The sequence below is a fragment of the Actinia tenebrosa genome, unplaced genomic scaffold (assembly GCF_029948245.1).
Source record: "Actinia tenebrosa isolate PJP-AT-01 unplaced genomic scaffold, QUT_ActTen_1.0 PGA_scaffold6__47_contigs__length_16458017, whole genome shotgun sequence".
Taxonomy (NCBI): Eukaryota; Metazoa; Cnidaria; class Anthozoa; order Actiniaria; family Actiniidae; genus Actinia; species Actinia tenebrosa.
The window spans coordinates 12,040,152-12,050,959 of record NW_028292583.1 but is presented as its reverse complement, the minus strand read 5'-3'; the positions used below and the strand labels follow the sequence as shown (position 1 = coordinate 12,050,959).

General features: G+C 37.0%; 5 protein-coding genes across 7 annotated transcripts; 2 read left to right on the top strand and 3 right to left on the bottom strand.

The window, feature by feature from the left end:
• Positions 1–71: 71 nt before the first annotated feature.
• Positions 72–1,462, bottom strand: LOC116299007 (uncharacterized). 2 transcript variants are annotated; one of them, XM_089038703.1, is made up of 3 exons: positions 1,145–1,462; positions 804–896; positions 72–598 (listed from the first exon to the last, which is right to left on the bottom strand). In XM_089038703.1, exons 1-2 carry the CDS (start codon positions 1,440–1,442, stop codon positions 808–810), a joined length of 387 nt encoding a protein of 128 aa, XP_088894829.1. In that variant the 5' UTR covers positions 1,443–1,462; the 3' UTR covers positions 72–598; positions 804–807. The 2 variants fall into 2 exon arrangements, with proteins under 2 accessions (XP_088894829.1, XP_031563473.1); XM_031707613.2 differs by lacking the exon at positions 804–896.
• A 495-nt stretch (positions 1,463–1,957) lies between these two features.
• On the bottom strand, positions 1,958–4,438 carry LOC116299004 (uncharacterized). 2 transcript variants are annotated; one of them, XM_031707606.2, is made up of 2 exons: positions 4,259–4,438; positions 1,958–2,392 (listed from the first exon to the last, which is right to left on the bottom strand). In XM_031707606.2, exons 1-2 carry the CDS (start codon positions 4,349–4,351, stop codon positions 2,120–2,122), a joined length of 366 nt encoding a protein of 121 aa, XP_031563466.1. In that variant the 5' UTR covers positions 4,352–4,438; the 3' UTR covers positions 1,958–2,119. The 2 variants fall into 2 exon arrangements, with proteins under 2 accessions (XP_031563466.1, XP_031563467.1); XM_031707607.1 differs by lacking the exon at positions 4,259–4,438 and adding an exon at positions 3,319–3,510.
• Positions 4,439–4,978: 540 nt separating this feature from the next.
• On the top strand, positions 4,979–6,665 carry LOC116299025 (uncharacterized). Its single transcript, XM_031707649.2, has 2 exons — positions 4,979–5,247; positions 5,633–6,665. Exons 1-2 carry the CDS (start codon positions 5,149–5,151, stop codon positions 5,918–5,920), a joined length of 387 nt encoding a protein of 128 aa, XP_031563509.2. The 5' UTR covers positions 4,979–5,148; the 3' UTR covers positions 5,921–6,665.
• A 146-nt stretch (positions 6,666–6,811) lies between these two features.
• On the top strand, positions 6,812–7,942 carry LOC148906096 (uncharacterized). The gene is made up of 2 exons (XM_089038798.1): positions 6,812–7,088; positions 7,463–7,942. The coding sequence occupies exons 1-2, from the start codon at positions 6,996–6,998 to the stop codon at positions 7,745–7,747; spliced, it is 378 nt and encodes a 125-aa protein (XP_088894924.1). The 5' UTR covers positions 6,812–6,995; the 3' UTR covers positions 7,748–7,942.
• On the bottom strand, positions 7,845–10,647 carry LOC116299008 (putative H/ACA ribonucleoprotein complex subunit 1-like protein). Its single transcript, XM_031707614.2, has 7 exons — positions 10,377–10,647; positions 10,062–10,210; positions 9,283–9,342; positions 9,116–9,173; positions 8,805–8,918; positions 8,657–8,710; positions 7,845–8,583 (listed from the first exon to the last, which is right to left on the bottom strand). Exons 1-7 carry the CDS (start codon positions 10,516–10,518, stop codon positions 8,567–8,569), a joined length of 594 nt encoding a protein of 197 aa, XP_031563474.1. The 5' UTR covers positions 10,519–10,647; the 3' UTR covers positions 7,845–8,566.
• Between the last annotated feature and the right edge of the window lie 161 nt (positions 10,648–10,808).

Below are 10,808 nucleotides of genomic sequence, written 5' to 3'. Positions count from 1 at the left end.
GTATTCAGAATTCATGGTGTGACTCTACTTAACCTGTCCCTTTGAAAAAAAAATGATAAACTACAATAGTCAACTCTTTAGAGTGGTTTTTATTTAACTCATCACAGAATCTACAAGTTAGGGTTAATTAAGTGAAATCACTCTGAAGTCAATCAGTGTTATAACTGTCTTTGATGTGAATGGCCAGAAATTCTAATCACATAATAGATTACTTTTCCACTTCAATACGAACCATTTTATTCATAATTTCAATGAATAAATATTTTTGTTCCATAAATTGAACAAGTTTTGTTTGATGAGTTCACATTCTCATTTTTCCATTTGATTCTGAGCTCTCTTTCAAAGTTAAAGAAAATACTGATACCTGTAACCACTGAGGCTGACTCTACCAACAAAATGTATCTCGTATCCCCATATGAAGTCCTATCGTATGCAATCTGCAATTGTTGCTGGTAGTACCAAATGCTTGTTGTATGTATGTTGTGTCAAGGAGGGTTATCAAATGGCACCCACTGCTGTCTTGTTAGTCTCTCTTGTACATTGGGCTTCAGTGTTTGACTGAAGTAGTACCATATGGAGTCCCCTCCTTTGTTGATCCCTGTGAAAATGGAAAAATGTCAAATGAAAGTAAGGAAGGGAGCAGAATGAAGGTAGAAATCTTTGGTAGGATACCCTTCAAACCCAGCCCTCCACTCCCCGCTGTGGTCCAGGTTACAATTATGAAAGTTGTTGGGAAAAAAACATCACTTGTGTCCTATTCATTTTGATGTTCTAGATGAAGTAACAGATCAATGCTAAAGTACCTTGTCAATAATTGATCATGACCTGGGATGTGACTCCCCTCAGACTTTGAATCCCAAGTGAATGAACGTGAAAAGTATTTATCGCTGAGGGACCTGACAATGAAAAAACTTCGATGAATCCATAATCTTTGCTTTTCGTGTTCAGTAGCCGTTGCGAGAGTGATTCTTTATGTCGTATAAATAAAGCTTAAATCCTTAGAAAATTTGATTACACTTTAAGTCTCCCGCCAAATTATTCCGGGAAAGTGTCAACATAGCAGCGAACCAGTGATTAATTTTACGCTGGAATGTAAGCTATTCTATTATATAATAAGTAAACGTTTCATCAGATTGGTACTCACAATCGCCTCCTCGTACTTCCAAAGAGCTTCCAGAGAGCTTGGAAATGTTTGCTAAAGTAAGGCTGGAAGAGTGCAAATAGTTGTTGGAACTGTCACCGTAATGTAAGTAGAACGCTCCTTTAACACCAGTCTGTCTTTTGATTTCTTTACAAATTGTTTGTTTGTCCGCATCAAGAGAAAAACTTAAGCGAAAATCTTTGCCTTTATATACAATATTCAGCTCAAGAACATTTTCCTGTTGTTCTTTAGTTCTTTCTTCTTCATTTTGTCTTGATTTTGGTCTGGTTTTTTCCGCCATAATCACTACGTGACCCCTAATATCGTAGCACTGGTAAGCTTCTGCTTGACTCCATCACCTTGGCAACAATGACATGTAATTGGCGTTATTTTAATCCTCTAAGTGTATTGTAACAGTCAGGTGTTCAGGAAGCCCTTTAAATTACCGTTTGAGGTATCAAAAACTCAACACTAAACGAGGTCCTATACAATAGTAGAATGCTAATTTTGAAGAAAGATCAAAAACACCTGCATCAAAGTGAATCTTTTATTTCTATCATGAGCTTTATATTGGATTTTTTTAACTCATTTTAAAACATGACTTACTTTGTGAGTCATGAATATACACAGTACTGACACAGTACAGTTTGGGCAACTCTTCCATATTGAGCAGGACATGCATTACTTTCTTACCAATCAAGCATGGCTTGTCTTGTTACAAGTGCACAGAATAGGGAGAGAGGGCCATAATGACCACACCCAAAAGAACACATTGGACAGAAAATGAGAACGCCACAGAGCAAAACCAGGTCAATATTTTATAATACAAGCAATATTGTTTATTATTTTTTATTAGCATTAATGAAAAACAAAATTGAAAAAATTAAATCTAAACCTATGAAAACAAATGGGTGATACCTTTGCAATCACAGTGATATATGATATGATATTTTACAGTGAGATGTGGTTATAACAACCTTATGCTAGAAAGTACTCATTGGCATGGCCCATTACTAAGCAGTGATCACGTAAAACTTTTTCTTGGTGTTTTAAATCTTTCTGTGCTATTCTTATCTTTTGGTCTTCCAGCATACTAGTATAATTAGCATTAATAACTCCTTGCTTGCTCTTGCTTGTGCGACCCATACTGTTCAGATATCTTTCTCTTTCTTTGGACTTTGCTTCTTCCTGTTCATGCTTAATGCGCCTTGTGCGTACTTCATCTTCTTTTTGTTTTCTTTCCGCTTCAGCCTGAAACAAAAATAATTTGCATTGACAGAACAAATGAAAGTATATAAAAATGACAAAGACAAAAAAAATTCCTAGCTTGAAATAAATTTTATACATGTTTTTGATATTTTCTTCAAAGAAAAAAATATTATAGAAAAAGTAATTAACGAACGATTTCATTTTCCCATTATTTGATTTCCAAGCAGCCACAGGAGACAGCAATAATAAACATATCATATTCTTAATGTGAATAATAACATTGTCTTTTAAGGTAAAATGTAGGCAAGAATATTATTTTAGATAGAAAACGACACCTGACAAAAACATCTATTAATGCCAAAGTAAATTTCATAAAAAAACTGAACTACTGTTGACTTATCATCCCAAAAACTTGACTGACTGTCGTAAAACACTCAAGAAAATGGCACAAAGTATTAGATAACTCGCTCAGGAAAATGTGCGCGTGCGTAGCGTCTTGTGATGTAATTTCCAAGTGCCATTCTTTGGCATCCTTTTACAAATTGATAAGGAAATTTAATCTACGAAAGGAAAAGAGAAATATATTCTTCTTATTCTTACTTTATGCTTACTTTATATTATTTTTCGAGTTTCTTAGTATGTGTATTATATATAATAACTATGGATTTAAAAATATTTCAAGTTTCATTGTTTTGGTAACATGATTAACACTAAAGCCATTTGAGTGCAACGTGTGTTTTGGCATGCCATCTCACATTCTGAATGACGTACGAATAATACAGCTCGATATTGAAGACAAAAACACCAAAATCTCTTCAGATTGGGCCTATAATTTTGATACGGTGAGGCCTAACTATAAAATAATCTGTAAAATGTCTATAAAGAACAGCACATTAAAGTGTAAACAGACCAATATACCATACATAGTTGACGTTTGTATAAAACTTCTAACATCTACTCGTCTTTACCTGTAGAATTGCTATTCTAGCTAAAGCAGCATGTTTACGATCCATTATTCTCTGTTTTCTCAACGCCTCCATGTGATAGGCAAACGCCATGATAATAAAATGCCTTCTTTTTAAAGAATAATAGACTCAGCTATACGATAACTTTTTGATGCTCTGGTATCCATGCAGATGACCGTATAGATCCATGGGTAAGGGTTTCCTCTGACTTCGACACAGGAAACCCATGAAAAATCTAATGAACAGTTTCCATAGTAACTAATGTTTAATTTTTTGAAACACGGCAAAATTGAACGAAAAACCCAAAGACATTTCTCAGTGTTGAACAGATATTAATCTTTTCTTCAATTCCTAGTAAAATTATTTTAAACTTATTTTTTATTAGTAATTTATTGAAATAAATGTAATTTCATTTGTCAGAAAAGTCAGTGGAACAGAAAATAATAAGAAGAAAGAGGATTGATTTTAAGATTAAAGCTCAATACATAAATCACTGAACAGGTCATTTATAACTGACGAAAAGAACGTACAAAGGTTTTAAACATTTGTTTATGGTTTTTCTTGTCGTGTGTGCAAAACGTCCATCAAAACACTCGCAAAGTGAAGTGGAGTGTTTGTTGTGTACTCGCTGGTTAGAATATTAAATACTACCCGTCCATTAACATTAACAGTGGCTTAATAAAGATTTTTTTGCTTGATTTTATTTCAAATGTATAAATTAGTTACTGGTATTCTCGCTTACTGACCACTTATTGTTTTGAACATGTTGGAAAGACTTCATCAGCATTCGCTGTTCAGTAGACACCGATGTCATCTTCGGTAGATCAGTACTACCTCAAACACAAATACCACGATTTCAAGCCAAATCGACATATATTTCGTTAACTGATCTTTTTGTTTGTTGTTTGTTTTATGTTGCATCTCAATATTATTGTATACTGACCTGTTCCATGGCTAGTTTGGCCAAAGCAGCATGCTTTCTTTCAATGATGCGCTGTTTTCTTTGAGCTTCCGCGTGATACGCGATGTGCGACATCTTTGCTCTTTTTCTTCAAACCCCAGATCCAGACTCTGTTTTTGACCTCCTTGACAACTGGTACTCAGTAACCTGTACGTGGTGTTGTACTGACCCACAAAGCCCAGAACATGTAGAGTGGTAATGTGTAAATGACATTCAGTTCCTGAGGGAATTCTTATTTTAATAGCCTCTTGCTAATATCATGCGGAAAGTGATAATGGACTGATGGATTTTCAATGCTATTGGATTGGATAAGCAAACAAAAAGCTCTACTGGTTTTAAGCCTTTTGGTTTCAATTAGAGAGACTTGAAAGAACGATAATCCACTGTATTGAGACGAAGCATCAAAAACCAAGTCCCTTGGATGCCTCAAGCCGTGCGATGCTAAAAATCAAGCATTGGCTCGTCAAGAAAATGTTTGTTCCTTTTGGGAGAAAAACTGCGCAATACTGAAATCAGAGCTGCGCACGCTTCAGAGCAGATAATTTGCCAGTAAAATTGCGCAGTTATGGCGGGTATTCATGACCATTAACTGGCTTAGTAGTAACACCATCAGTTATGAACACGCTGCATAATGCGAAAACAAATAAAGTAATAAACGCTTGAACGATTTGTTAATCACATAGCAACTGCATGACTGCCACACACAAAATGAACACTACCTAGTACCAATCAGTAAAGATCGATCAGTACCGCGAATAAACACTGGATGGGGCAATAAATGTATAGATAACTGGAATGAGAACTGATGGCTGACTTGGAGAACTGATCTGGCCCAAATCAAGATCAGTAATCAAACTGTCAGTATTTGTCAAATGAATATGTATCATATGGGATTCCACCTTGAAGCACAAAGACAGCAACGAACTATTGATAAGAAGAAAGCTGCAGAAGAGAACACTGGGCCTTCTCAGGTAAGAAACTTTTGATCATTGGTTAACAGTTGCGTTCCCTCTTTTACTGTTCTAATCGAAACTTGCGTGCTTCAAGGGGCCTCTTTGTAAACGGTAACACATGAATATCCTCAGTGAGGACCCAATGGAAGCGCAACAGATCTAGATGTACTTTAGCTTATGCCGTTAGATTGCACTAGTAAACCATACCAATAAACAACAACAAGAAGAAATAAGTTTATGAACTGCAGGCTAGCTTATTTACTTCAAAGTATTGAGCTCATAACATTCCATACAAAACTTCCTTGACATGACGTACTTGACTATAGTTATAATCTTTAGTCTTTAAAAATGTATGAGTACTGAAACCAGTATATAAATATCTTTCATATTTTGCTTACTCTAGGTAAAGGCTTCTGAAAGACAAGAGACAAGATCAGGCGCTAGACCGGCAACACGCATGACAACAACAGTCCCCCAGTCACGTGCTAATACTGTTTCTCAAAATGGCGCTAAGCCACCGACTGCTACTGTACTGGGATATCAACGCATTGGACAACCAACTCTAGAAGAGCGTTCATCCTCAAGATCTGAACAATATCAAGATCGATGGTTGAATAATCGCTTTAGAATCCGTCATGACAGAAATCTTGTTCCTTTACCTCATAGAAACGTAGACTTGGCACATCAATAATGGGACTTGCATGTGGAGGAAGCACGTTCGGTCTTAAGGCGCGATTACACGAAGCAATATTTTCTCTGCAACTTGTCTCGCAACAGCGTTACAACACAAGTTGGATCATTACAGCCTGTAACCTACAGCGCAATTTGAAAAAAATGTTGCAAAGCAAGTCGCAGAAATTCAGTGTTGCAAAAAGTAAAAGCAATTGTTTCTTGTGTTGCAACAAGTTGCAGAGAAAATTGCTCCGTGTAATCGAGCCTTTGATCCCTCTCTAGTGCGCATTGTCTCCAAAAGACCTACTTCATTCTAGATTAATAAAGGAAGCTATAGTCATTTTATTCGAGTGTGAAAAGTGCGGCTCACGGATATATTGACGCGCGAGATCAGCTAGGATTCTCAGGCACGGCACGGCATGTTTTGCCGTAAGTTTCGCGCCCTTGACGAGACGAATTAATGGGAAACTGAGTGTTCGTTCTGCATGTTGCGCAAGGACTGGACTGGATAAAGCGATTGGGTGGACGGCAATAACCGCCTTAATTTCTATTTCTAACGCGTCTAGTATTATTATTTACTAACTCGATCCGAAACATCGAACTGTGAATCTAGTTATGGTTTAAGTGCTGGCTATGGAAAGTTCACTGATAAAAGAGAGGTCAAGATAAGTTAGTATAATAATGTTGGAAAAGTTTGCGTAAATAAATCGCATGTCTCAGTGCAAGTCAGAATAAATATATCATTTGTCTGCATAATTTTTGTTTGTCCAACACTGCATAAATTTGCACACACTTTGTTTTCGTGAGTGTTTGTTCTTATTAAAGGCATCATTATCACTTATATCCTAACAAAGCCTCTTTTAACGTTAATTACGTCTGTAGAATCGTTGTCATGGTAACAAATCGTTACAGCTGCTTCTCATGCAACGAAGACGCGCAGAAGACGAGAGTTAGTCTTATAGTTGGCTTGTTTGCCTGGTCAAAGAGGTTTGGAGCAGGTTTGAAGCGCAACACTTTCAGCGCCGTGCCGCAGGATACTGTTATACAAAGGTAAATCTGCTGAAAACTAGGCTGAGCTGCAAAATCCCTTCACAATGACCGACTTCCCGTATCACATGGAGGCGCTGAGAAAGCAGAGGATCATTGACAGAAAACACGAGGCATTGGAGAACCTTGCAAGGAAAAGGGTAGGTTAATCGTTCAACAGGTTGAAACATGAAAAAGAATTGTAGTTATAGCAGATAGGGTTTAAAATATAGACCCTTAATCCTGTATTTACTTTATCAAAAGGTTTGTGCTATGCAAATCTTTGTTCTTATTATAATCTAATAAAACATTGTTCAACTATGTCAACAAAAGCTCCTCTGCAAACAGCCAGGAACGATGGTCAAGCAATTCAGTGAGGATTTTGATTCAATCTCAATCATGATTCATGCCATATTTTTACTCTCCGAGACTATGGCAGCCATTTAAGGACTTGGCGTAGAATTACAGTCTTAAAGGTTAAAGGGCTTGAAATAGATGGTATGCGTCTACAAGTTAATTGTATTTCTTTCTTTAGGAAGCACAAGAAAACGAAAGACGACTAGAAACGCGTGATGGAAACCTAGAATCTCGTATGGGGACACGCGAGTGTTCTCGCGCGGCAGGCTCATGCCAAGCTTCACAACAAGTATCTTCCAAGTCAGATCGTTACCGTAACCTTATCCCACCGAAACCAGAACCATTACATCAATGGCGAGACTTACAGAATAATCACTTACACCACGAGGCTAGATCACTAAACAAACCATACTCTACAGAAAGAAAGGATGGAAAAGGCAAGGAATACTGGCAAAGAACCTGAACTGTGACGGAAGGACTCGCAGGGAAATCTACTCATGCATATCCCTTGTCACTTGGTCATATTCAGTAGTTTTAGTTTTTCAATTGAAAATACTCGATTTAGAGAACAAATAGTTTTTAATTTTTGCAAAACGTTATTACTTACACATACTGATTTTGTTTTAGACAAAAATTTTCATTAAAAATATTATTTCAAGATCAGCTGACTGCATTTTTAGTTGTAAGAAATAATTGTACTAAAAACAATATAAATAATTGTTCTACAAATATCATTAGTATAATTAAGACAGGCCAGGAAAACTATTCATAAAGGTTTCTAGACCTGTGTTAATGATAATTTTTTAGCAGATACTCAAATCTCTTGACGAGTATGAAACTTTTGCTTGACGAGTATGAAACTTTAACTCTGGGTTACGTTACAAAGCCTGTCTTGATTTAGTGCTTCTCTTGTAACCCTTGGCACAGGAGAAAAATAACTTTTGAAAACCAGGGTAGAAAATGCTAAGCCAAGCTTAAAATGACTTCAGACAAAGAAGTAGGGTCTTATGGTTGGATGTAGTGAACACAAGAGATTGCTCACATTTCTTTGTGAACTATCTTGTACAATCGTACCACCAATCATGTGTGTTCATTAACCATGTATAGCAAACCAAATGACTTTCCAGCATGGAGTCTTGCTTCATACAGACTGAATAGTGTTGTCTTGTTTGAAGATGATTCTGTTGTATCTCCCAAGAGTATCTTACTTGAGAGCTAATGAATGTATCTGGTCTGATGGCAGCTTGTATGGAGTAAATTGAAAATCTTTGCAACATATGTATTAGTATCTTCCACGGCCTAAAATAAATACAAAATATGAAACATAAATTTATGTAGAGAATGAAAATGGGATTATGAAATATATATTTACCTCTAAATCCACCACCTCCTCTCCCTCCACGTCCTCCTCCTCCACCACGGAAACCTAAAACACATTAATATAAAACATGCATATCAATTGTTGATTTAGGAGAACATAATAAAAAAGACCAATATTCATAAATAAGTACATTTCATACCTCCACCTCGACCACCACCTCTCCCTCCTCCTCTCCCTCCTCCTCGTCCTCTTCCACCACCTCTTCCACCACCTCTTCCGCCACCTCTTCCTCCTCCACGCTTTTGTACTCCACCTAAGAGAAAATTAAAAATTTAAAAACCATGGAAACATTACAATTTCTAGATTCTGGTTTCAATAAAAAACCTGATCCAGACCATTAGAAATATAATAGATTGGAGCCAAAACTCCACATGTCTGGAGATATGTTCATCACAAGGAAATGGGAGTAATAAAATACCACTTTGCAACTGAAAACTGTGAGCATCTCACCTGATGGTGTTGGCAGAAACCTTTGAAGTGGGAGAAGCTTGTATGGATCAATGAAAAACTGGAAAAAATAATAGATTAATTGAATTGTATTCTTTATTCAATTCAGGTACAGTACTATCCCTTTAGTCCAGTCCAGTTCTAAAATCGAGTAACCAAGTGCTTCTTACCTTTTGTCCTTTTTTAAATGAAGATGCCTTCATATTGTCTGATACTTTTACAGAAAAGAACTGATGGAATGTCAAGAAAAATAGTGTAATTTATTTTTTCGTATCGAGCAATAATTGAGGGTGTTTCAGGATATCGATAATGTCTAGATATGGCATTACATTCCTGCCTTCATTCGAACATTAATGACAATCTATGCACCACTCTACTCTCTGCAGTGGCTCATAGTCTACTAGTGTAGATCAAAGAACCAGCAAAAACCTGTCTATTGTCAAGCAGAGCACTAGGGAGTACAAAGCAAATCTTTTGGGAGACTTAACCAAAGATTTGGTTATTGATGGATGGCAAGCATTACCAGGAGAGTCAAAGGACAAAAACATGTGGCAATCTTGGTGCGATTAACAATGGATGCTAATGAGAAATCCTTATTTAAACAGCACCAACATGGCCGTAATCACATAATGTGCAATAAAAGATTATTATAGACCTAAGTAGAGGAGACAACAAAGCTAACAATATGAGTACAAATACTTCTCTGTTGATATACAAGAGATATAAACCCACTGAATGGGGAATCTGTATGGAGATTACATTACATCACAGTCATATTAAAGTGATAAACAAGCCTGGTTAATGCAGTTAACACAGGCAGTCCATAATAACAAAGTATCTGCATTAAGGGGATTAAGAAATGCTTTTCACCATTAGAAAAAAGCATGTATTCAGTGCTTATATGATATAGACTGATAAAACATGTTAATGCACTGACGTCAAAGGATACAAAATCATTGATTGGTCCAAATATATCATCTACTTTTCCAATCTGGGACTTATTCTCCAAGTACACTGGTGCATTAAAATATGGTATTTTCTCATTGGTGCATGAACATACGAGATCTTCTTCACATTGATGCTTGACGAGTCCAAGTTCTGAGCAAAGAGTAAAAAACAATCGTAGTTTATTATTGCTACAATAGTTTTGCAGTAAGATTAGATCAGACACATGATGGAATCTCAAATCTAGTGTGATGTATTCCCATACATGATACAGTTATTTTACTTGGTGCAGATAATAAGGACCAGTTTGCTGACTTACCTACGACTGATTCAGGTGGTCCCTGATCGTAGTGACCACCGCCACCTCTACCGCCACCACGGCCTCTGAATCCACCTCCACCACGACCACCACCACGGCCTCTGAATCCACCACCGCCTCCACCACGACCACGGAAACTCATGATCAACTATCAAGCAAGGAAAAGATCTAGTGTGATCGAGAAAACTTCAAATAAACATGAAAACAAACCCTAGAATACAAAGATCTACGAGCACATGGAACTACCTAGGTAACCACGCTATCCAATCAAGGCTTGGCTACTCGATATCCACAGGCACCCCAACAGTTATATTTACATCATTGGCTCACATCAACCATGTGAGAGCGAGTGAGATCATAGTCTCCCCCACAGCCTCTTTCATTGTCGTCACGCAACACTTTCTCCCCTGAGTGTGGTTATTTTTAAGAGCT

Coding starts and splice junctions, on each gene's coding strand:
- LOC116299008 (XM_031707614.2), bottom strand. CDS start 10,518: ATGAGTTTCCGTGGTCGTGGTGGAGGCGGTGGTGGATTCAGAGGCCGT. Junction 9,174..9,282: donor CATTTAAAAAAGGACAAAAG/GTAAGAAGCACT, acceptor TATTTTTTCCAG/TTTTTCATTGATCCATACAA. Junction 8,919..9,115: donor GTTTCTGCCAACACCATCAG/GTGAGATGCTCA, acceptor ATTTTCTCTTAG/GTGGAGTACAAAAGCGTGGA.
- LOC148906096 (XM_089038798.1), top strand. CDS start 6,996: ATGACCGACTTCCCGTATCACATGGAGGCGCTGAGAAAGCAGAGGATC. Junction 7,089..7,462: donor AGAACCTTGCAAGGAAAAGG/GTAGGTTAATCG, acceptor TTCTTTCTTTAG/GAAGCACAAGAAAACGAAAG.
- LOC116299007 (XM_031707613.2), bottom strand. CDS start 1,442: ATGGCGGAAAAAACCAGACCAAAATCAAGACAAAATGAAGAAGAAAGA. Junction 599..1,144: donor GGAAGTACGAGGAGGCGATT/GTGAGTACCAAT, acceptor CCATTTTCACAG/GGATCAACAAAGGAGGGGAC.
- LOC116299025 (XM_031707649.2), top strand. CDS start 5,149: ATGAATATGTATCATATGGGATTCCACCTTGAAGCACAAAGACAGCAA. Junction 5,248..5,632: donor AGAACACTGGGCCTTCTCAG/GTAAGAAACTTT, acceptor TGCTTACTCTAG/GTAAAGGCTTCTGAAAGACA.
- LOC116299004 (XM_031707606.2), bottom strand. CDS start 4,351: ATGTCGCACATCGCGTATCACGCGGAAGCTCAAAGAAAACAGCGCATC. Junction 2,393..4,258: donor CCAAACTAGCCATGGAACAG/GTCAGTATACAA, acceptor TTTTTGTTTCAG/GCTGAAGCGGAAAGAAAACA.